Below are 21,723 nucleotides of genomic sequence, written 5' to 3' on the forward strand. Positions count from 1 at the left end.
AATGAAATTGTTATTTGAGCAGACACATTCAGATTTCTCTGTGTAAACACACTGCAGTAAAAAACATATTCAAGGGATGATACTTTTTCTCAGAAATAATAATACTGCTCAGTTCAAAATTTTTAAATGCCTAGCTATACCAGATTCCATTGCAAATAAAACATAATTCAGTAATTGGAAGTGCAGAATTCCTAGTGCAAGAGATTTAGACTGCAACAGTATATCGCCCATGCACATGCGTTTTGTATATATCCATCTTTATATTTTAACATATAGGGTAACAGATATATTTTATTTCCTTTCCTTTTATGTAAGAGGAGTCGTGTGTGGGACAACTAACTTGAGTGAACCTGCAGAAAATAATGGAAGGGTTCAATAAAATGAATTATTTGGATGAGGTAGTCAAACAGCATATCAATTAAAATTCGTAACTTAAAGTAAATTCAGGGATTGTGCAAACATGGTAGAACAGAGGAAAGATGCATCTGGAATAGATAAATTAGTATTTCTAACTGAGAATTTTTTTAAAAAATTCAAATGGGAAGGTGGGACTTATTATAACTTACAGTTGACTGTAGAAATGGGTATTGAGCATGAAAAGTTCTGGTAAACATAAAAATGGTTGAAGACCTCTTGAAATAGCAAATGGAGAGAATGTTTTATGAAAACATTTCTCAGGCAGAATGTACCCAAAGAAAATACAGGGGTTTTGATGCAGTTGTGCAGCTCTTCTTATACAGAACCATCCAGCATATCTGTAAAATATTTTTATCAGTTTAGCACAGCCTAGTAGCTGAAGATGCAGAAGAATTTGAAAACATTTTGGAACACATGCACAGACAAATAAGACTGAGACATTAATTTGCATAGGGAAGTTATAGTGTCTCAAATGATGCAATTTGGAAAGGACTATATTGAAATGATGTGTAAAAGTGGCATATATCTGTGGAAGAGAGAAATAATCCAATAATGTTCATGTCCTATGAGAACTGTTTATGTGTAAGTCTAGGTTATAGTTATATACACAACATAAATACATGAAGTACATAATTTAGAAATCTGATATAGACAGGTTATGTAGTCCAAGGCTTTGTGGGAAATTCCCACACAGATCACTTTTCAGGTGCATGCTTTGGTTGCTGTATTATTTTGGCCTAGATTTATTGAATATTTAAGGGGGGGATGCCTCATCCTTCAACCAAGTGACTTTATTTGATTAAAGAAAAGTCGAGATTTTGTTATATCTTATTTGGTTCAGATTTTCATGTGGTTGAATATAATAAATGTTCAGAAATCCTGATTTACATAGGAGTGACACTACTGTATGTAGTTCTTTAGAAAATATCTAGGAGGCTACTTTGTCACAAACTTGGAAGAAGTCATATGAGATAAGTATTGATGCATGTGCTTTTTGTTGTGACTTGAGGCTTTGGGATTCCAGTTTCCTCCCCTCAAGCTGTAGCTGTAGAAACTTCCTGTAGACTATTAATGCTGCGAAGACAGTGTTATGGTAATACTGAACATCAGGGGTTGTTCAGCCTGGAAAAGAGAAGGCTCCAAGGAGACCATATTGTGACCTTTCAATACTCAAAGGGGGCTTATAAAAAAAAAAATGGGAACAGATTTTTTTAATAGGGTCTGTAGCAGCAGGACAAGGGATAATGGTTTTAAACTGAAAGAGGATAGATCCAGACTAGATATAAAGAAGAAATTTTTTATGATGAGGTGATGAAGCACTGGAACAGGTTTCCCAGATTGTTGGTGCATGCCCCATCTCTAGAAATGTTCAAGGCCAGACTCCAAGCCTCTGCGCTCTGAGCAACCTGATGTAGTTGACACTGTCCCTGCTCATTGCAGGACCTTTAAAGGTCCCTTCCAACCCAAATTATTTTACAGTTCTATGTTATGATGTCTTCTGTAAAGTTTGCTAGATATTCTTTTGCATAAGTGACTTTCTGTGCATAATAACAAGGTATTAGTTTAAATTTATTACTACTTTAAGCTGAGGTATATATGCATGTAATATATGCAAGTGGGATGATTCCATTTATTGAGGGGAAAAAGAGAGTAAGAGATTTTCCCAATCATACAGTGACTGGGAAATTGTATTGGAATTCAGGCTTCTTTACTCTGAAGCTATTGACAGGTGTTATCTGCTGCAGTGACTTCACTAGTGTTTCCACCTGGCTCCTCTGGCAAGTGTTGCTTCCTTGTAGTACAGGAGGCAATTTTAATGAACTCTGAATAGCACAGAAGCATCTGACACAGACACATGTTCCATTTCTAGAGTACTTTGGAGGAAATAAGCTCCAGCAGGGAGTTAAAACAAGTATTTGGGGAGTACTAACATGATCTTTAACTTCTGGAACTGTCTTTTCCAGAATTCATCTGTTGATGACACTTTTTTTTTTTTTAACCATCATGTATGTCTGATGGTCAGTTTTGTTTAGAGTTCCTAACTAGTAAGTGCTTAGTAATAATTCTGGTCCCATGTTCATAGAGAATGTAGTCTGTTCTTTGCTCTACATGACCCATGAGTGTGTTCTGCAAGGCTATGCAGAGCTAGTTCCCTTCTGTCCTCCTTCCTGTGTGCAAACTGCAGATAACAGCACTGGCCTTTGCTGTAAAATTGCTTTGAGACTGATGGATGTATAAAAATTGAATGGTTTGTTATTACTGTATTTACCCACTAGTAATGTTAGCTCTCTTTAAAAATACTGGCACTTGAAAATTCTGAATCACAGTGCTGTTGAATTGCAGGGCTTTTTTAATAGCTAATTTTGGGGTATGGTAGTGAAAATGTTATATATTTTAGAAAAAGAAGAAACCTTCAGGGTTTATTTTCATTATCTTACTGTTGAATGTGGTGACATTCAAAAAATCTTCTTCTTGAGCAAACCCATGTTATCACACCGGTGCCTTTTTTCCTTGAAGCTATTCTAAACTACAAAAAATGCACCTAAAGTAAATGGTTATTGGGCTAGGTGAGAGGCACTGTACACAGGGAGAGAGAAAGAGAAAGAGGGAGTTTTGTGTATATGCAATTCACAATTAGACTCCCATCTGAAACCAGTGGTTTGTTCTGATGACCTAGAATGTTTGGGTTTTTTTGCTTTGAGCTGTAATGTGTGAAAAAGTGTCACTAAAGATCTGAATGATCTATTATATGACATCAGAAAAATTAGTCCAACATTTATCAACTTTGTTTCCATGGAGGAGCGAAGAACATGTACTAGATATAGCGTTGTAGTATTTATCTTCTGTTTTCAGTATATCCTTAATTATTTTTTCCTTATTTTATATTTTTTCCTCACTTGTTTTATTATTTACTTATCTTTCCCTACATGATTTGTTTTTTCTTGTTTTCTCCCTTACTCCCCTCCTCACACCCTTGTCTTTCAGGAGTGTATTGCTGGTAATTTTTTTACTTTTCACTCTCTTCTCTCCTAAGCATGAATATCTATGCAAATGTCCAAAGTATCTATGTGTTGAATATCCAGATGGATAATTTTTATTCATTAACTCAGTGTGAATAAGAAACTCTATATGCTAGCTAGTGAAGTAGTGAATTTTTTTTTTTAAATTTTATGTCTTTTGCCCCAAAAGTGTGGTATTTTCTTCCCCTCCTGTGGTAGTTGCCTCTCAGCAGTTTAATTGTTGCCCTTCTAATACAATTTCATCAGCAAATCTCAACACCTAGATATAGTTTTATTTCCAAGCCACTTCCTTGGCTGCTTCTTTTGAGTTCAGATAGATAGATATGGATGTAGAGGTGGATGTAGAGGTGGATGTAGAGGTGGATGTGGAGGTGGATGTGGAGGTGGATGTGGAGGTGGATGTGGAGGTGGATGTGGAGGTGGATGTGGAGGTGGATGTGGAGGTGGATGTGGAGGTGGATGTGGAGGTGGATGTGGAGGTGGATGTGGAGGTGGATGTGGAGGTGGATGTGGAGGTGGATGTGGAGGTGGATGTGGAGGTGGATGTGGAGGTGGATGTGGAGGTGGATGTGGAGGTGGATGTGGAGGTGGATGTGGAGGTGGATGTGGAGGTGGATGTGGAGGTGGATGTGGAGGTGGATGTGGAGGTGGATGTGGAGGTGGATGTGGAGGTGGATGTGGAGGTGGATGTGGAGGTGGATGTGGAGGTGGATGTGGAGGTGGATGTGGAGGTGGATGTGGAGGTGGATGTGGAGGTGGATGTGGAGGTGGATGTGGAGGTGGATGTGGAGGTGGATGTGGAGGTGGATGTGGAGGTGGATGTGGAGGTGGATGTGGAGGTGGATGTGGAGGTGGATGTGGAGGTGGATGTGGAGGTGGATGTGGAGGTGGATGTGGAGGTGGATGTGGAGGTGGATGTGGAGGTGGATGTGGAGGTGGATGTGGAGGTGGATGTGGAGGTGGATGTGGAGGTGGATGTGGAGGTGGATGTGGAGGTGGATGTGGAGGTGGATGTGGAGGTGGATGTGGAGGTGGATGTGGAGGTGGATGTGGAGGTGGATGTGGAGGTGGATGTGGAGGTGGATGTGGAGGTGGATGTGGAGGTGGATGTGGAGGTGGATGTGGAGGTGGATGTGGAGGTGGATGTGGAGGTGGATGTGGAGGTGGATGTGGAGGTGGATGTGGAGGTGGATGTGGAGGTGGATGTGGAGGTGGATGTGGAGGTGGATGTGGAGGTGGATGTGGAGGTGGATGTGGAGGTGGATGTGGAGGTGGATGTGGAGGTGGATGTGGAGGTGGATGTGGAGGTGGATGTGGAGGTGGATGTGGAGGTGGATGTGGAGGTGGATGTGGAGGTGGATGTGGAGGTGGATGTGGAGGTGGATGTGGAGGTGGATGTGGAGGTGGATGTGGAGGTGGATGTGGAGGTGGATGTGGAGGTGGATGTGGAGGTGGATGTGGAGGTGGATGTGGAGGTGGATGTGGAGGTGGATGTGGAGGTGGATGTGGAGGTGGATGTGGAGGTGGATGTGGAGGTGGATGTGGAGGTGGATGTGGAGGTGGATGTGGAGGTGGATGTGGAGGTGGATGTGGAGGTGGATGTGGAGGTGGATGTGGAGGTGGATGTGGAGGTGGATGTGGAGGTGGATGTGGAGGTGGATGTGGAGGTGGATGTGGAGGTGGATGTGGAGGTGGATGTGGAGGTGGATGTGGAGGTGGATGTGGAGGTGGATGTGGAGGTGGATGTGGAGGTGGATGTGGAGGTGGATGTGGAGGTGGATGTGGAGGTGGATGTGGAGGTGGATGTGGAGGTGGATGTGGAGGTGGATGTGGAGGTGGATGTGGAGGTGGATGTGGAGGTGGATGTGGAGGTGGATGTGGAGGTGGATGTGGAGAAGTAATTGCTTTGTAGCAGTATAACTGCTTCTCCACCATGTATTTCTGACAGACTGTGTCTTGAAAAGTTTATTATAGACATATTCATCTAAGAATGTGTGAATCCTTGAACAACATCTTGACAGGAAAAAGTTCTGTCTTGCTCTTCTAATCACCAGTACATGAAGTCAGTTTATTTAGGAACTCTTTTTTTTGGAGTAATACAACCTTTATTCTTTCTTTATCTCATAATTATTACTGAAGAGTTATGTCCAGTCTAACTCAGACATACCTGTGTCTGAGTTGGTGGCCAGTGTAAAGTCAATAAAAATTCAGATTTATAGAGCAAATATTTTTGACTCATTCAGTGCAGGCATTATCACTTTGACAGATATATAATTATAATCCATGACAAGACTGACTTTGTAAGAGCCTTCTCTAAACAGAGGTATGGTAAGGTCCCTTTTTTTAGTAACTGGTTTGTTTGAAACAAACTGCTCTGCTTTATGCTCTTTTTAATGGTAATATTTCAGCACACCTTTTAATCTTAAAGTCATCATGCTTCCTAACTAATAATATGACTGCTCTTCATAGACTAGGCCTAGAGAAAGCAGTTTTTAAATCAATTTATACAATGAACTATATTTCACAAGATGGCATATGATTTATTTGAATCTGCATTTAATAAGATGTCCTTTTAAATGTTAGTCTACCAATCCTAGGAAAAATAATTAAGTAAGGATTTCTGGACATAGTGATTTGGGGAGATTGTTCATGAGGATTGGCTTGATACTTCAAATGATGTGGTGCTATAGACTGTATAAGAGGACCTTTTTACATCTTGTCAAAATAAAACAGACCATTTTGTTGAAGTTAACTGTGTCCATCCTAAGAGATTCTTTTCATCATTTTTAAGAATTTGATAGTTGTACCCAACTTCAGTTTCTCTCAAGTTGTAGTGAAATAAAAAAGTCATTGCAGAGAAGACTGCATGGTTGAAAGGGTTTCAGTACTCTGTTGGTGTGTGAAACTATAAAAAAAAGTTCATTAGAGCTGCTTGAGAATAAATAACACAAAGGGGGAGTAAATTATGGCTCAGTGATAATGTAATTTAACAGTGACTTTTAGAGTTTATAAACTGCAAAGAAGTCCTGTAACATGGGTACTGTATGTGCTGTTTGTATGGTTGTGCAAATAGCTCCTTTACAGTGGGTCTTAATATTAGAAAGGAGGGCAATATATTTATTTTGTAGCATAACTTGTAAAAGTATGCGTGCAATAAATCAAAAGCCAAATTATTATTACCAGTCATCTTGAAAGGATTATCTGCTTGAATTCAAATGTCGTTCACTTTCCTATTGAGTTTTGCTGTGGTACATTGCAAAAGAAAGGAATCTATTGAATAAATTTGTTTCCTTAATTAACACATGTCTGAGAAGAAAAGGGAGTTGAAAATGTTTGTTTACAGATACAAAAAACAAAACAGAAAAAGTTAGTTTTGAAGAGTGTAGGTAAGTGATGCAAATTAAACCTCTGTTCTTATAGTGCAGGTTTTGACCATGTATTTCTTATTTAAGCAATGGAAGCTCAATGTTCTGCAGTATTTAAGAAATTAAAATTTCTGGATGTACAAAACACTAAATCGGGCTATGGAAAAATAGTTTTATCTGCAACTGTTCAATCATTTTCCAATTCTTTAAACCATGTGTGATTACTATTTCAGGAACACAGTATATCTCAATAATATAGTTCAGTTACTTCAGCTCTTAAGTAAAAATTAATGTTTGTGAGTTTTTAAAAAATAGTTTATAGGTTCTCTTGATATAATAATAGTAAGACTGTGATTTACAATTTGTTCCTGTTTCTATTTTTTATTTTCTGTGATCGTACATTCACAGGGCTTAAATACAAGAGGGACTATTCCCTGAAGGCATGTATACACAAAGAGTGTCAAGAAAATTAAGCTTAATTAGCAAAAGATGTGAATTTAAACCTCATTAAGTCCTTATAGGCACTTTTCTTCAGAAATAATATGGCTTTATTTCTGAAGAGGATTGATTTTATGTGAATTGTTCAGTAGTGATTTGACAGTGTTAGGTGTATAGCTGGACCTGATCTAAAAGGTCTCTTCCAACCTAAATGATTCTATGATTCTACTCTATACAAAGATTTTAAGAAAGCATATCTCTACAGGAACTGTGGAAGCATCAGGGGAACAAAGAAAAACAAAAAAGAATTGCATACTCATTATATTAGTATACAATAACAGCTAAACAATAACAGGAGTTGACACACAGAGAGAAAAATTAGCTGTGATCTCAATGTTAATAGTATTTATCATCCAAAGTATATGAAATTTATCCTGAACTTGAACAGTCTCAAATCAGGCATATTTTTTCTTTTTTTTTTTTTTGTATTATGATAGTTTTCAATGTTCTAGCTTCTTGATTCGCATTATGCATATTTTAATATTACAAGTTCTAGTAATCAGGAAAGTCTTGTGAACTTGATAACACTCAGGCACACAAATAGTATAATAATCTCTGAATAAACTTTAGCTATATCAACCTCCATAAAACTTCACTTAAAACAACCAACAGAAGTATTGAACAAAAGTGATTTTACCATAATCTGAAATATTTGAAATCCAAAAGTAGTAGGTAACTTCTTAAAAACTGTAGTGTTTAGTTTTTAATTTTAGTATCTTTTTTAAAAGAGCTGAAGCTCTGTTTTTCAAACTTCCTTTGTCCAAAACCATTTTATGATCTAAGTGGTTCTTTTGCATCTGCCATTCACAGTGGAACAACTCATGAATGAGTATATTTTCACAGGAAAACTCCTCACAAAACCTTTACATACTGTGCTATGAATTCTGTCTGTTAGTGGGACTGAGAGGAAGGGACCAACATCCTGTTCACTTCTAATCCGATTATCTCACTAGACTCCCTCTGAAATTCAGATGCTATTCTTATACAATTTTAACGCTGAGTCAGTATTCAGTAATTTCAGCAAGGTTGTATATGTATGTAGCACACAAAATGAGTTTAACTGTTCTTGCTTTCTCTTAATTATTTTCTATTTCATGTTTTTAAATAATCTGTCTACTACTTGCATTGTCTGTTTTATTGTCACATTTAATATTACTTTTTCAGTTAAAATATTTTGTCAGCTGGAGCTCAGTTCAAAGTTTAAATTCTGCTCATGCTGAGCAATTTTTGTAGAGCTATAAAATTAAATCTTGAAAAAAAGTGTTGAATATCTGTAGAAGACTGGCCTTGAAATTGTTCAATAAAATGGAAATGCTGCATGAAGAATGATTTGGATTATAAGAAAAAAAAAAAGAAAAAACTTTATTCATCCTGGTGCCCTAAGATTATTTGTCACAGAATATCCCTTTCTGTGGAAAAATGCTAATTAATCTCAAGATTTATGCATGCACTGAAGTTTCAAACATCCCAACTGTCCAGTTGTCTGCTTCAGAGAATTTTAATTTTTTTTCTATCACACTACTTTTAGATGTGAAGGTTAGAGGTAGAATATAAAACATATGTAATTTTTCTTATCATTTTTTTGGTGATATTAGTGATTAATAAAGAATTCAGCATTGCAGCATTAACTCTTTGCCATTACTTTTTCAGGTATGATATAAAATAGGACATTGTCATTAAAATATCCATCCCATTTTTAAAATGAAAAATTACTACATACACATTTATAGCAATTCTCTGACTAGTAGTAAGATGTTAATACCTCTGATTTAAATAGGCCAAGGGATATTCTTTTCACCTGTATTGTTCAGGTTGGTACAAAATCATGTCAGAAGGTCCAGTACTTAGGGGAATATGTATCCAGTTCTGCAGGTCTTGAAAGTCATTCACTCCTGTGAAAGGGCAATAGTAAGATTGTATAGATAAAATTATACAGGAGGATTTGTATCAATGTGAAGCAATCTGTCCAAAGTTCTATGTCAGGAAGGTTTTCTAGATCAAGTACGTTGTGCCTGATAAAAAGAAGAATTAACCTACCAAGTAGGTGAGGTGTCAGGTGAATAAATGTGACAGTAAAAAAGACAAGTGATGACTGGGTTACTGTACATTGAATATAATGGTAGATGATTATTAGTATGAAGGAAAGAAACAATGAGGGAATGATCATTCTTCTGTGAGGGTAAAGGATAAAATCTACCTTGGAAACCATATTAATTTGGTCAATAGGAATATTAGGAATTCAGTTTAGTTTTTGAGTCTACCCATGCAGTGCCAAAATCTTTTTGCCTGGGAAATCACAAATTCTTTCTGCATTCATCATTGCTTCAAAGAGGTAGATACTCTATTGTTACCTCTTACCTAACTTGAATCCATGTTAGTTACATACTTTTCAAAGAAGAACTGAACTCCATGCATTAATTTATCCTCAGCATATGTTCATGCTTTTTACTGTGTACCTAATACTAATGACAAAAGAATCATTGGTATTGCCAGCTGCTCATAAGAAAAATGTCGTGAAAGAAAGCATATTTTTGGCTAAGAATTCTGTAGGGGTTTTTTAACGGGCAGGTTTTCTACTTGTCTTTGAGGTCTCCTGGTTGTTTACTGTGATAGAATATATGCGTTGTTGTATGTCGAGTAGGTATATTTCTTATGGCATGGGCATTGGCCATATTATTGCCAACATAGTATAAAGGCTGAAGTTATCTAATATGAATAGCTGTATGAAGGTGAAGAAAATACAAGTTGCTCTAAACTTCCCCTTCTTGTAATTTATACAGAAAAAATAAGGGATTATTTGAGGGGGTTTTTTGGTGCATAAAGGAAGTCTTTTAAACTTCCTGCTGGAGCAGTATATATGAAATGCAGACAGAGCTTGTAAAATCTGTCCATTTTACCAACACAATATCAATCATTATGTGCTTTTCTCCCTGATAGACAAATAAAATTACCAGAAATTCAACAGGATTACAACAAGTACCTCCACAATACACTGGTAGTATTTGAATAATAGGAATATTATTGTTCTACTTCCTACAGACATACCGTGCAGTTGTTTCTCAGAGGTCAGTTTTCTTAATTTTATCAATCATAGAATATCAGGTGAAAGGGATCTCAAGGATCATCTGGTGCAACCCTTCTAGTAGAAGCACAGTCTAGACAAGATGGCCTAGCAGCCTGTCCAGCCAAGTCTTAAAAGTGTCCAGTGTTGGTGAATACACCAATTCCCTGGGGATATTATTCTGGTGACTGTTTGTTCTTTTTTTGAAAAATTTTCCTTTTGTGTCCAGTTGGAATCTCCCCATGAATAACTTGTACCCATTACCCCTTGTCTTTTCCATTGTGGCTCCTTGTAAAAAGGGACACTCCATCTTCTTTGTAGCCACCCTTTAAATACTGGAGCATGGTGATAAGGTCTCCCCTAAGCCTTCTCAAGGCTGAACAAAACCCCAGTTCTCTCAGCCTTTCCTCATATGGCAGGCAGCGCAGTCCTTTGATCATCTTTGTGGACCCTCTCCAGCTTGTCCACATCTTTCTTGTATAGTGGCAACCAAACATGAACACAGGATTCCAGGTGAGGCCTGACAAGTGCTGAGCAGAGTGAGATAATACTTTATCTCTGCTGGAAATGCCCTTGTTAATGCAACCAAGCATTCTGTTGGCTTTTTTTTGCTGCTGCAGCACACTGTTCACTCATATTGAGCTTATCCATCTGGACCCCCAGGTCCCTTTCCACAGGCGTGCTTCCCAGCCAGGTAGATTCCAGCTCGTGCTGCACAAATTTTATGTTTGTTCTGCAAAATTTTTGGAATCAGTATGTGGTTTATCTTCAGCTTTAGTTTGGAGTGTTAAAAGCTTCTGGAACAGAATACCAGAAGAGTTTCTGTGGAAGACTACCTACATTTGAAGTCCTCTTCTTTTCCCTTTATTAAACTTTTCTTTTTTTTAATATTTTTTTCTTAAATACATTGACTTAATTAACTACTGAAGTGGACCGATTATATGATCTCAGTTGTATGCCTTTACTTAATCAAATCCTGAGTGATTTAAATCGCTGAATAGGATTATTTTTTCTCTCTTAAGGGAAGGTAAATTTAATTAAAGTGTCAGTATTACCTAATACAATTTTTCTTCCAGAGTATAACAGACATTATTTCAGACATCTTAAAAAGTAAACTGCACTTGGAGGTTATTATGACGAAACTCATCTGTTGTTTAAAGATACTGCAGAAATCTGTAAAAATTTTCTTCTTTGAATCCATAGCTCATAAAACTAGTAAGAGAGTTTTGCTTGGTTTTGAAGGACATTATAGTGATTAACAAGAGTAATACATCAGATTAATCAGTGCATAAATCTTAATGATATTTTTCTGTGACTCCAACTTCTGTTCAGAATATCAAAGTTATTATTGAGACTGCAGTATAAATACTGTATTTTCCAGGGAGATTGTAATATTTACTTAGTTTGAAAGCCTTAGACTCTGGAGTCTTTAATCACTTACATTTGAATCTAAGCACAAATGTGCTTTTTCCCCTTCCTTCCCATGCTCTCTTTTTCTTACAGTTAAATGAGTTGCTATGTTACCTTGGTATTGTATACTTCATGTAGTTAAAAGGAGGAAGGGCTAGGCCCCTACTGTAGATGTACTGGACCATGAGTGAGAATGTCGTGATTTCATGGTGTAACTGAGTGCCTGAATTCCAAATTTGCTAATGGTTGGATTTAATTAGTATCTCTGGTATGTTTCCTTTTTGTGAAAAATGCAGTAATCTCACCTTTCTTGATTAGCTTGCATATATTATACATGATTCCTAGAAGTTTAATATTTTTAATAAGTTATGTATGTGAACAAATTCCAAACTATTTCTTCTCTTCATATTTATCTCCATAGCTAAGAAATCTTTCCAGTTTGGATCTACGTCATATCACAGAACTGGACAATGAAACCGTGATGGAAATAGTAAAGAGATGCAAAAACCTTAATTCCCTTAATCTGTGTCTGAACTGGATCATTAATGACAGGTAATTTCATTATAGCATCTAAACCCAGTATAAAGCAAATTTAACGAGTGGTAATGGAGAGTAATTCCTTATGGATCAGGCATTTGAGAAGATCATTAAAAGCAAGCTCTGTTTTCTCAGTGTTTGTTCTTGCTTGTTTTGGGTAAAACATCTAGACATATTTTGCAGAGTGGTTGTATATTTCTGTGGCAGAAAAAAATGTAGTTATAACTGGATGACAGCACTAATCTGTTTCCTATAGATTTCATGAGAATTTGCTCTGTTTTGATTGAAATGTACAATTGCAATGACTCCTTCAGTAGGTAGTCAGGATTTAAACAGATTTGTATGCATGCAAAAAAGGAAGCATATTTTTGGCTACATAAGGAAGAATGAACTGCTTGTGGGTTACATAGTAGAATTCCTTTTGTTTTATAAAGCAAGAAGTCTTCCATTTTTTTGGCAAAGAGACTCTCCAGAATGAGACTGAAAGAATAACTGGGTTATTACCTTAGGCTTTTGCTTTTGACCAGAATACCTCCTATCCTGCTGTTTTCTGTACTTTTGATCAAGTAATTTATTTTAACATTAAGTAAATGAACACAGATAATGTATAGTTATATTGCAGACTAGATGAAAAATGAAAAAAATTGAGACTCTTAGAAGTGGAGGCTTCCTTTTAAAATGAGAAAATTGAGAAAAGCCACTACCTCAAGGTGCACAGGAAAAAACATTTTTGAATTACCTTTAACAGATTAGTTTATTATAACTGGTGCTTTAAACAAAAGGAAAGAAACAGTTTGAACAGAGAAGGGTTCTAAAACAGTTTCATATAAAACAGAACAATGTGTTTTAGCAATTGTACTTTCCCATGGTTACAGAATTTTTTTTCTAACATATTCTCTTTCAAGGTTTTCTGAAATCTTTAAGAATGTATTAAAGTATAAATGAGCTTTGGTGAAATTATAACGCTCTAAAAATACTAAAATAGGAATGTGTTGAATAGGAAGTGCCTTTGAACTTCTGCTGTAACTCCTTTCAGCCTTTAAAACAATTGTTTTGGTTTTGTAGGTTTAGGTCAGACCCTTAATGTAACTTCACTGGTTTTGAAAGCATTTAGTTGCCTCAGGTAGTTTTGTCTGTAGGGCTTTGTTTTCATATGCATTTCATAAAGCTACTGTAATGGAAAAATTGAGAATATAAAATACTAACAAAAATGTAAATTCAAGATATGAACCTTTCAGTCTTTAATTAAAGTAACTTAGAAATGATACATGTTTCTGCTTGAACTTTATGGTAAGACAGTCAGATAAGTATGATCCAAACTGATGTCAAACTGCTCTTGAAATTACTAGAATTGCTAGAGTAAGAAATGTATCTTTTAATTATGTGTGTATGTCTTTAAAAGTTCATGTTGAATAAAGTTAGTATTATGAAGATTAAGAAGAAAAGGAAATCCTTTCCAACACAGAGAGCCTGCTGTTGTATGTAAACTTTTAGATTTGGAGCTTTGTCTTGTAGTTCTTTCCATTTTATGTTTATTTCTGGTCATACCTGTCAATACTTTTTCAACATGCAACTGGTACCTAAACCTTGACTACAGATTTAAGTTTAGCTATTTAAATTAGCTTCTACATAACAGGAACCAAAGAGAGTATGTAGAAAATGAGGTGCCTTTGTTAAATCTTATTCATAGGCAGTCATTTGGCAATTTCAAGTATTTTTCCTATTTTACTAGTGAGATGAAGGTCCAAGTACTAGTCTTAACTGAATAAGAAGCTCAACTCCTCCTAAATGCTGAATTAAGAATTGCTGAAAATTATGTAAAATGAATGTGATGCAGCCACTGGACTTTAATCATTGTAGGCAGTAGTTCAACAGAGCATATATTATGAGCATATTCACTTTGAGGATATGAGTGACCCTTCAGAAGTTCACAGGACTGTTCAGGTGCTTACCTTGGGTAAAAACCCAACTTAGTTTAAACTATCCAAATCAGTATATTAATGATCTAAGGCAAGATGAGTTTTATTTTTTTGTTGTTTTTATCTGATGCCATTTGATGACTCCTAGTTAGAGGGGCTGTCAGAGGAGATTCTGCACCTTGATACCTGTGAGTAAATCTTTGGTTTCCAACATACGAGATGTCAGCAGTATAATGTTTTACCTGACTCTTGGTTTTAAAATAGAGAGATCAATTCCACCACCTCACCCCCCACTACTCATTATCAAAACTGTTTACCTGTGAGATCCAACTACGTAGGGCTTGTATTTCAGTTTTTTTGAAACTTAACAAGACACCTTTTTGTTCTTTCTAGAATGACTGAGGGTTGGGTTTGTTTTTTTCTTTAAACCTTGGAAAACTTTTCCTCCATTCCTTTGTGCAAAATCAAGGGTGAAAGAAAACTTGAAATTTCTCAAAACTACATATAATTTAAAGATGTATCTGTGATTTATTTCTTAAAGATAGTTGATTATTGGTGGGTTTTACAGCAGAAGTAAATCACTGGTTTTAAAACTTTATTTTAGTTTTTTTATTGTTTCCAGAAATCCACAAAAATACTCTCCATAAGCAAGGCTGTGGTCCCAGAACATTTATACTGCTCTCTTCCTTGTGACACAGTGTTAGATCTAATCTTGCGATCATTACATTTCTTGCTAAGTAACTGAAAGGAACTGAAACTTTCAAAGTGAAAGATCTCTGCATAGCAGACGCTAAAATTTTTGGTGCTGTGACTTTTTGCACATGCAAAAATTAACAACTATTACTTCTCTGTTTTCATAGAATCACAGAATGATTTGGGTTGGAAGGGACCTTAAAGATCATCCTATGATCAGATTGCTGAAAGCCCCATCCAGCATGACCTTGAACACTTCCAGGGAGGGGACATCCACAACTTCTGTATGTTAGAGAATGCTATGACAGCTCAGAAATCAAGTACAGTGATGATGGGGTTGAGAATGTTTGGGTTAGGTTAAGGGCCAATAAAGCAGATCTTGCTGTGGGAGTTTGCTATAGACCCCCCAACCCAAAGCAGTGAGGTGGAGGAAGCTCTCTATAAACAGTTGGGAGAAATCTCACGGTCACTTGCCGTTGTTCTTGTGGGGGACTTTAACCTCCTGGGTATCTGCTGGGAACACAACACAGCAGAGAGGGGACAGTCCAGGAGGTTCCTGGAGTGTGTGGAGGATAACTGCCTCACACAGCTGGTGAGTGAGCCGACCAGGGAAGGAGCCCTCCTGGAGCTGCTTCTGGTGAACAGGGAAGAGCTTGGGGGGGAGGTAAAGGTTGGAGGCTGTCTAGGGTGCAGTGATCATGAGGTGACTGAGTTTTGATCCTTGGAGAAACAAAGAGAGGGGTTAGTAAAACTGCCACCTTAGACTTCCACAGGGCAAACTTTGACCTGTTCAAAAGACTGATTAACAAAATCCCTTGGGAGGCTGCCCTGAAGGATATGGGAGTCCAGGAAGGCTGGACATACTTCAAGAGAGAAGTCTTAAAGGCACAGGAGCAGGCTGTTCCCATGTGCCAAAAAACAAGCAGGTGGGGAAAGGAGACTGGCCTGGCTAAACAGGGACCTTTGGCTGGATCTCAAGAACAAAAGAAGAATGACCTTTGGAAGAGGGGGCAGGTCTCTCATGAAGACTATAAAGATGTAGTGACGTTATGCAGGGAGAACATCAGGAGAGCCAACATGCAGCTAGAGCTCAACTTCCTACAGCTGATAAACATAATAAAAAATGTTTCTATCAATTCATTAACAGCAAAAGGAGGATTAAGGAAAATTCCCTCTTTTATTGGATGCAGAGGGAAATATAGTAACTAAGGATGAGGAGAAGGCTGAGGTGCTCAACGCCTACTTTGCCTCAGTCTTTAGCAGTGGAACTGGCTGTTCCCTGCACACCCAGCCTCATGAGCTGGGAGATGGGGAGGGGAAGCAGAATGAGGTCAGCACAGTTGAAGAGGAGGTGGTCAGAGACCTGCTACACCATCTGGATGCCCACAAATCTGTGGGACTGGATAGCTTACACCCAAGGGTGCTGAGGGAGTTGGCAGATGTGCTCGCCAAGCCACTGTCCATGATTTACCTGAAGTTATGGCTGACTGGGGAGGTCCCACTGGACTGGAGGGTGGCCAGTGTGACACCCATCAAGGGAAGGTCACGGAGCAGGTCACCTCGAGTGCCATCATAAGTCATATAATGGACAGCCAGATGATCAGGCCTAGTCAGCATGAGTTTATGAAAGGCAGGTCCTGCTTGACAAACCTGATTTCCTTCTATGACAATATGACCTGCTTATTGGATGAGGGAAAAGCTGTCGATATTGTCTGGAATCTTGAAAAGCATTTGACACACTTCTCCATAGAATTCTTATAGAAAAACTGGCTGCCCATGGCCTGGATGAATGAACAGTCTGTTGGATCAAGCACTGGCTTGATGGACGGTCCCAGAGAGTGGTGGTCAGTGGAGTTAAATCCAGCTGGCAGCCGGTCACAAGTGGTGTTCCTCAGGGCTCGGTGTTGGGACCATTTCTGTTCAACATTTTTATTGATGATCTTGATAAGGACATAGAGTGCATCATCAGTAACCTTGCAGATGACACCAAGTTAAGCGAGAGTGTGGATCTACATGAGGACAGGGAGGCTCTACAGAGAGACTTGGATAGATTGGATCCATGGGCCAACGTTAACGGGATGAGCTTCAACAAGGCCAAGTGCCAGGTCCTGCACTTGGGCCACAACAACCCCCTGCATGGCTACAGGCTTGGGCAGTGTGGCTGGAGAGCTGTCTGGAAGAGAAGGATCTGGGGGGTTTTGGTGGTTTAGGCCCTGCTTGGACCAGAGACCATGTCACCATTGTTCCGCCCCCACCCTCGGACAAGTTGGGGCAGGGAGTGAGATACAAATCCTGGGGATCAGATATGGAAAAATTTAATACAACAGTGTAACAAATAATAAACCAAACAAAAACAATAGCAGTAACAACAACAAAAAATGGTAATAACAGTAAACAGGACAAAAGATATACAGAGATATAACACAAGAGACACAGCAGCACTGTCATGTGTGCTTTCCAGGGACAAAAGCCCACAGGAAACTGTTCCCGTGCTTCAGCACCTGGACCTGACGTCAGCATGGTATTGAATAACCCAGCTAGAGCCCCCTCTCCACTGCTGGGGAAACTTAATCCTATCCTAGCTGAACCAGGACAGGGTTCTAATTGACAAGCAGCTGAACACGAGCCAGCAGTGTGCCCAGGTGGCCAAGAAAGCCAACGGCATCCTGGCTTGTGTCAGAAATAGTGTGACCAGCAGAAGTAGGGAGGTGACAGTCCCCCTGTACTCTGCACTGGTGGGGCCACACCTGGAGTATTGTGTCCAGTTTTGGGCACCTCAATATGAGAGAGATCTCGAGGTGCTGGAGCAAGTGCAGAGGAGGGCAACGGAGCTGGTGAAGGGCCTGGAGAATAAATCCTGTGAGGAGAGATTGAAGGAGCTGGGACTGCTTAGTTTTAGGAGGAGAAGGCTGAGGAGAGACCTCATCACTCTGTGCAGCTACCTGAAAGGACATCGTAGAGAGGTTGGTGCTGGTCTCTTCTCACAGATAATTAGTGACAGAACAAGGGGGAGCGTCTTTAAACTCCAACAGGGTAGATTTAGAATGGACATCAGGAAAGAAATTTTCACAGCAAGAGTGGTCAGAGAGTGGAATAGGCTGCCCAGGGAGGTGGTAGAGTCACCATCCCTGGATGTGTTTAAGGGTCGTTTAGATGAGATGTTGGGGGATGTGGTGTAGGGGAGAACTTTGTAGAGTAGGGCTGATGGTTGGACTTGATGATCCCAAGGGTCTTTTCCAACTTGAAAGATTCTGTGATTCTCTGGGCAACCTGTTCCAGTGCCTCACCACCCTCACGGTAAAGAATTACTTCTTTATAGCTAATCTATATCTACCCTTTCTCAGATTAAAACTGTTGCCCATCATCCTATTACTACACCTCCTGATAAAGAGTCCCTCCCCATCTTTCCTGTAGGCCCATTTTAGTAGTGGAAGGCTGTTATAAGTCTCCTTTGAGATTTCTCTTCCCTAGGCTGAACAATCCCAGCGCTCTCAGCCTGTCCTTATAAAGGAGATGCACCAGCCCCCTTGTCATCTTTGTGGCTCTCTGAACCCACATGAGTAGGTCTACATTTTTTTTGTGTGGGGGCCCCAGTAATGGATACAGTACTCCAGGGGGCGTCTCATGAGTGTAGAGTTGAGGGGATCACCTCCCTTGACCTGCTGGCCATGCTTCTCTTGATGTAGCCCAGGATATGGTTAGCTTTCTGGGCTGTGAGGGGACATTGCTGCTTTGTAGTCAGTTTTCCATCTGGTAGTATACCCAGGTCCGTCTCTGCAGAACTTCTCTCAATCACTCATCATTCAGCCTATATTTGTGCATGGGATTGCCTTAAAAGGGGATTGTTGTGGGGTTTTTTTTGTTAAAGCTATTTTTGTTTTTGAAAGTGTTCATCTAAAAGGGCAGTAATTTTTTTTTTTTTACTAGGGAAAAAAATATGTTCAGTTGACATGCTATTGACATTAGTTTTAAAATGAAAAAAAAAGTCTCTTACGTCTTATAAAAAAGTCTGTAAAAATTGAGAGTTATGGAAGATCAAAAAAAAGACTTATTAAAGTAATCTAAAAGATTTTCTTCTGTAAGAATTACAAGTTCCTCAAAAGCTTCATATTCTGTTTATTATGGTTAGTGGTTAAATACATTATAGAAACAGTCCTAGTATTTCTTTCAAATATGAATAAAACCAAACTTGCAAATTCTTGTAGTATGCATCATGAGTATGTTATCTCAGGTCGTTGCAATTCAAAGGAGTAAAAGTAAGTTCTTATCACCTTTAAGTTGTCTTAATGGTCACTGAATTTGTTCGTTTGAATTTCAATTGATCAATAAAAATAGTGATATCTAGAAATAAATCTCATGGGGGATTGAGGAAAATGTAGTATGATGTATGGGTAGAGTTTTCAGTGTTGCATAATTTTTCTTTAGTGGAACATCTGGTATGTTTTATATCCATAAATGATCAAGAAACAAGCAGCAGTTAATCTGGTGTTTTTTTGTGAATCTTACTACTGTAGACTTTGAGTTGCAATTCACTTCAACTTCTGTATTACATAGTTAACCTAGCGATAGACAATTAAAAGCTGTTCAGTGATTGTGAAGTCTTTAGAATATTTCTGCTTGCTTAAATCATTGTTCTTACTAAAACATTCCCTTAGCAATATTTGTATAGAGGATGTTTGCCAGCCCATATTGTATCTGTGGTTCTTCTGATAAACATCTTGATGCAGGGCATAATGTAGATAAGGTCAGAAGCTTTATCTAGAGCTATAGTGAGATTTTTGGGGGCCATAGCACTGGCAGTCATCTGGGATAAGGTTCCATCTAGGTAACTAACTTAATGATTGGTTTTGAAGTCACAGGACAATAATTTCCCAACCATTTAAGAACTTGGTTTCTTCCTCTGTCAGTGGTACCACGTGTTATTGTAATGATGTTTCAAGAGTGCTGTATTTTTTCACATATTTTATCTCAGTGATTGTAGGTGACTTTGTTAGCAGGTGCTGAGATTTACAGAGCATCTGGAGGTTGCTGAGAGTAAGCTGTTTGTGACTTGGAGGCAGATATCCAGTATCTGCATGGCACAGTAAAACAGCAAGTATTTTTGGTTGATGACCTTGTAGTGGTATCTCTTACTGCCATCAGAATTCTGATTAGTGATGTGGGGGAAGAAAAGCATTATGTGCAACTTCCTGAGCTTTCAGTGCAGATGGGAAACCTGGATTTGGACTAATTATACCAGTTCTGAGAAAAATGCTGTTCGTCTGTAGTGCTTTCATGAAACATCACTGGATAATCCAGAGTAACTAATGTAATGATTAAGACTTGGTGAGGATGCTGGTTGGAGTCCAAGGTGGAGGAACTTGGAAATACAGACTTTTGACAAGGGTAGCAGTCAGGAAGTCAAAATATGGAAGAAATGCAGAGGAAACATGGTAAATGGTTGAAAGCCAGACCATAAGCCTGAAAACGAAAATGTTTGTACATCACCACAGTGAGGAGAAAGGGGCATTTTCTCCTTTGAAGAGGTTCCATCTGCTTTTTTCTGTTGGGTCACTAATTCAGCATAATTTTCTCAGGATTGGTTGTCGTAAAGCATATGGGGATTTCTACATTGTTATTTAACAGAGTGAATTGTTAACATGGTCTTCCATATGCTAGAGAAGCGTTTAAAAAAATTTGTTTTGACTGCCTACCATGAACTCATGTGAAGCAGTATAATCAGCCTCGGGAACATCTGTGTTGTGGGTAGAGGACACAATGCTGAAGATAGTCTCAGCAGGTGATTGGCTCACTGTGTTTAGTCCCTGATGTATGTGAATGGCTCAGCATTTCTTTAGCAAATATGAGCATCAAAATTGTAGCACAGTTCTTACAGTAGATTTCCTATAAAATGCAGGATTAATGAATGCTAGAATTATTTTCAAGAAAAAAATGGAAGTAATGTTTTCTCCCTGATGGTATAAATCTTTGCATGTGTGATGTGGAAATTATTTTAATAAAATTACATCTAAAGTAAAAATGTATAAAACTTTCAGCTTGCCTATATTTTTGCACTGGCAAAAATGTTCATTTTGTCTGTGGTGACTACAAATGCTAACATAGCATCTTAGTATTCATCACCTTTGATCTAACTGAAGTGGAAATGTGCTTCAGGAGCACTGATACTTATTTGTGTCATTGTATATAATCTGGACTTGGGGATGTAGTAGAGCCTTCCAAAAGAGTAACTATACTTTTGTGTGATATTTGTCATGAATCATTCTAGGTGAATACTAGCATTTCTTAATTCTAATTTAATGTCATCTTTCAGTGTTATTTGAAAGGTGATCTCCTTTGATCATAAAAAGTTACATGATGTAACACAAATTAATATTACTTCTAAAATTACTTATTTTTTGAATGTCATTCCTTTTAATTAAATTTAAAAGAAAATTTGCTTTACCCTGCAGATGTGTTTTGTGAAATGATTCAAGGTTGACTATCACATTTTTTAGAATTTCAAAATAAAGCGTAGCAGTTGGACAAAGAACAGTATTTGGCATGTTTTGGTGAATTATGTCCTTTAAATTCTGGGTCTTCTTTTTTAAGTGATTATGAAAAAATATATGAAAAAAATAATACTTTGTGATTAGTCGAGTGGTGGATTAATGTTGGTTGTCTGACAAATGCTTACCCAGCTGCTCTGTCACTCCTCCTCCTCACATCCCAAAAGGACAGGAGAAGAAGATGGAAAAACTCCTGGGTTTAGATCGAGACAAAGAGATCACTCACCAGTTGTGCCCTGAAGGAAGCTGTGACTCCAT

General features: G+C 38.3%; 1 protein-coding gene across 1 annotated transcript in view; it reads left to right on the plus strand.

The window, feature by feature from the left end:
• The window catches only part of FBXL17 (F-box and leucine rich repeat protein 17), a 318,512-nt gene that overhangs the window by 96,050 nt on the left and 200,739 nt on the right, over positions 1–21,723 (plus strand). Inside the window, exon 6 of the mRNA XM_074932732.1 lies at positions 12,193–12,323. Within this exon, the coding sequence (XP_074788833.1) occupies positions 12,193–12,323 (131 nt within the window). The remainder of the gene's footprint in view (positions 1–12,192; positions 12,324–21,723) is intronic.

This window comes from Athene noctua, chromosome Z (assembly GCF_965140245.1).
Source record: "Athene noctua chromosome Z, bAthNoc1.hap1.1, whole genome shotgun sequence".
NCBI lineage: Eukaryota > Metazoa > Chordata > Aves > Strigiformes > Strigidae > Athene > Athene noctua.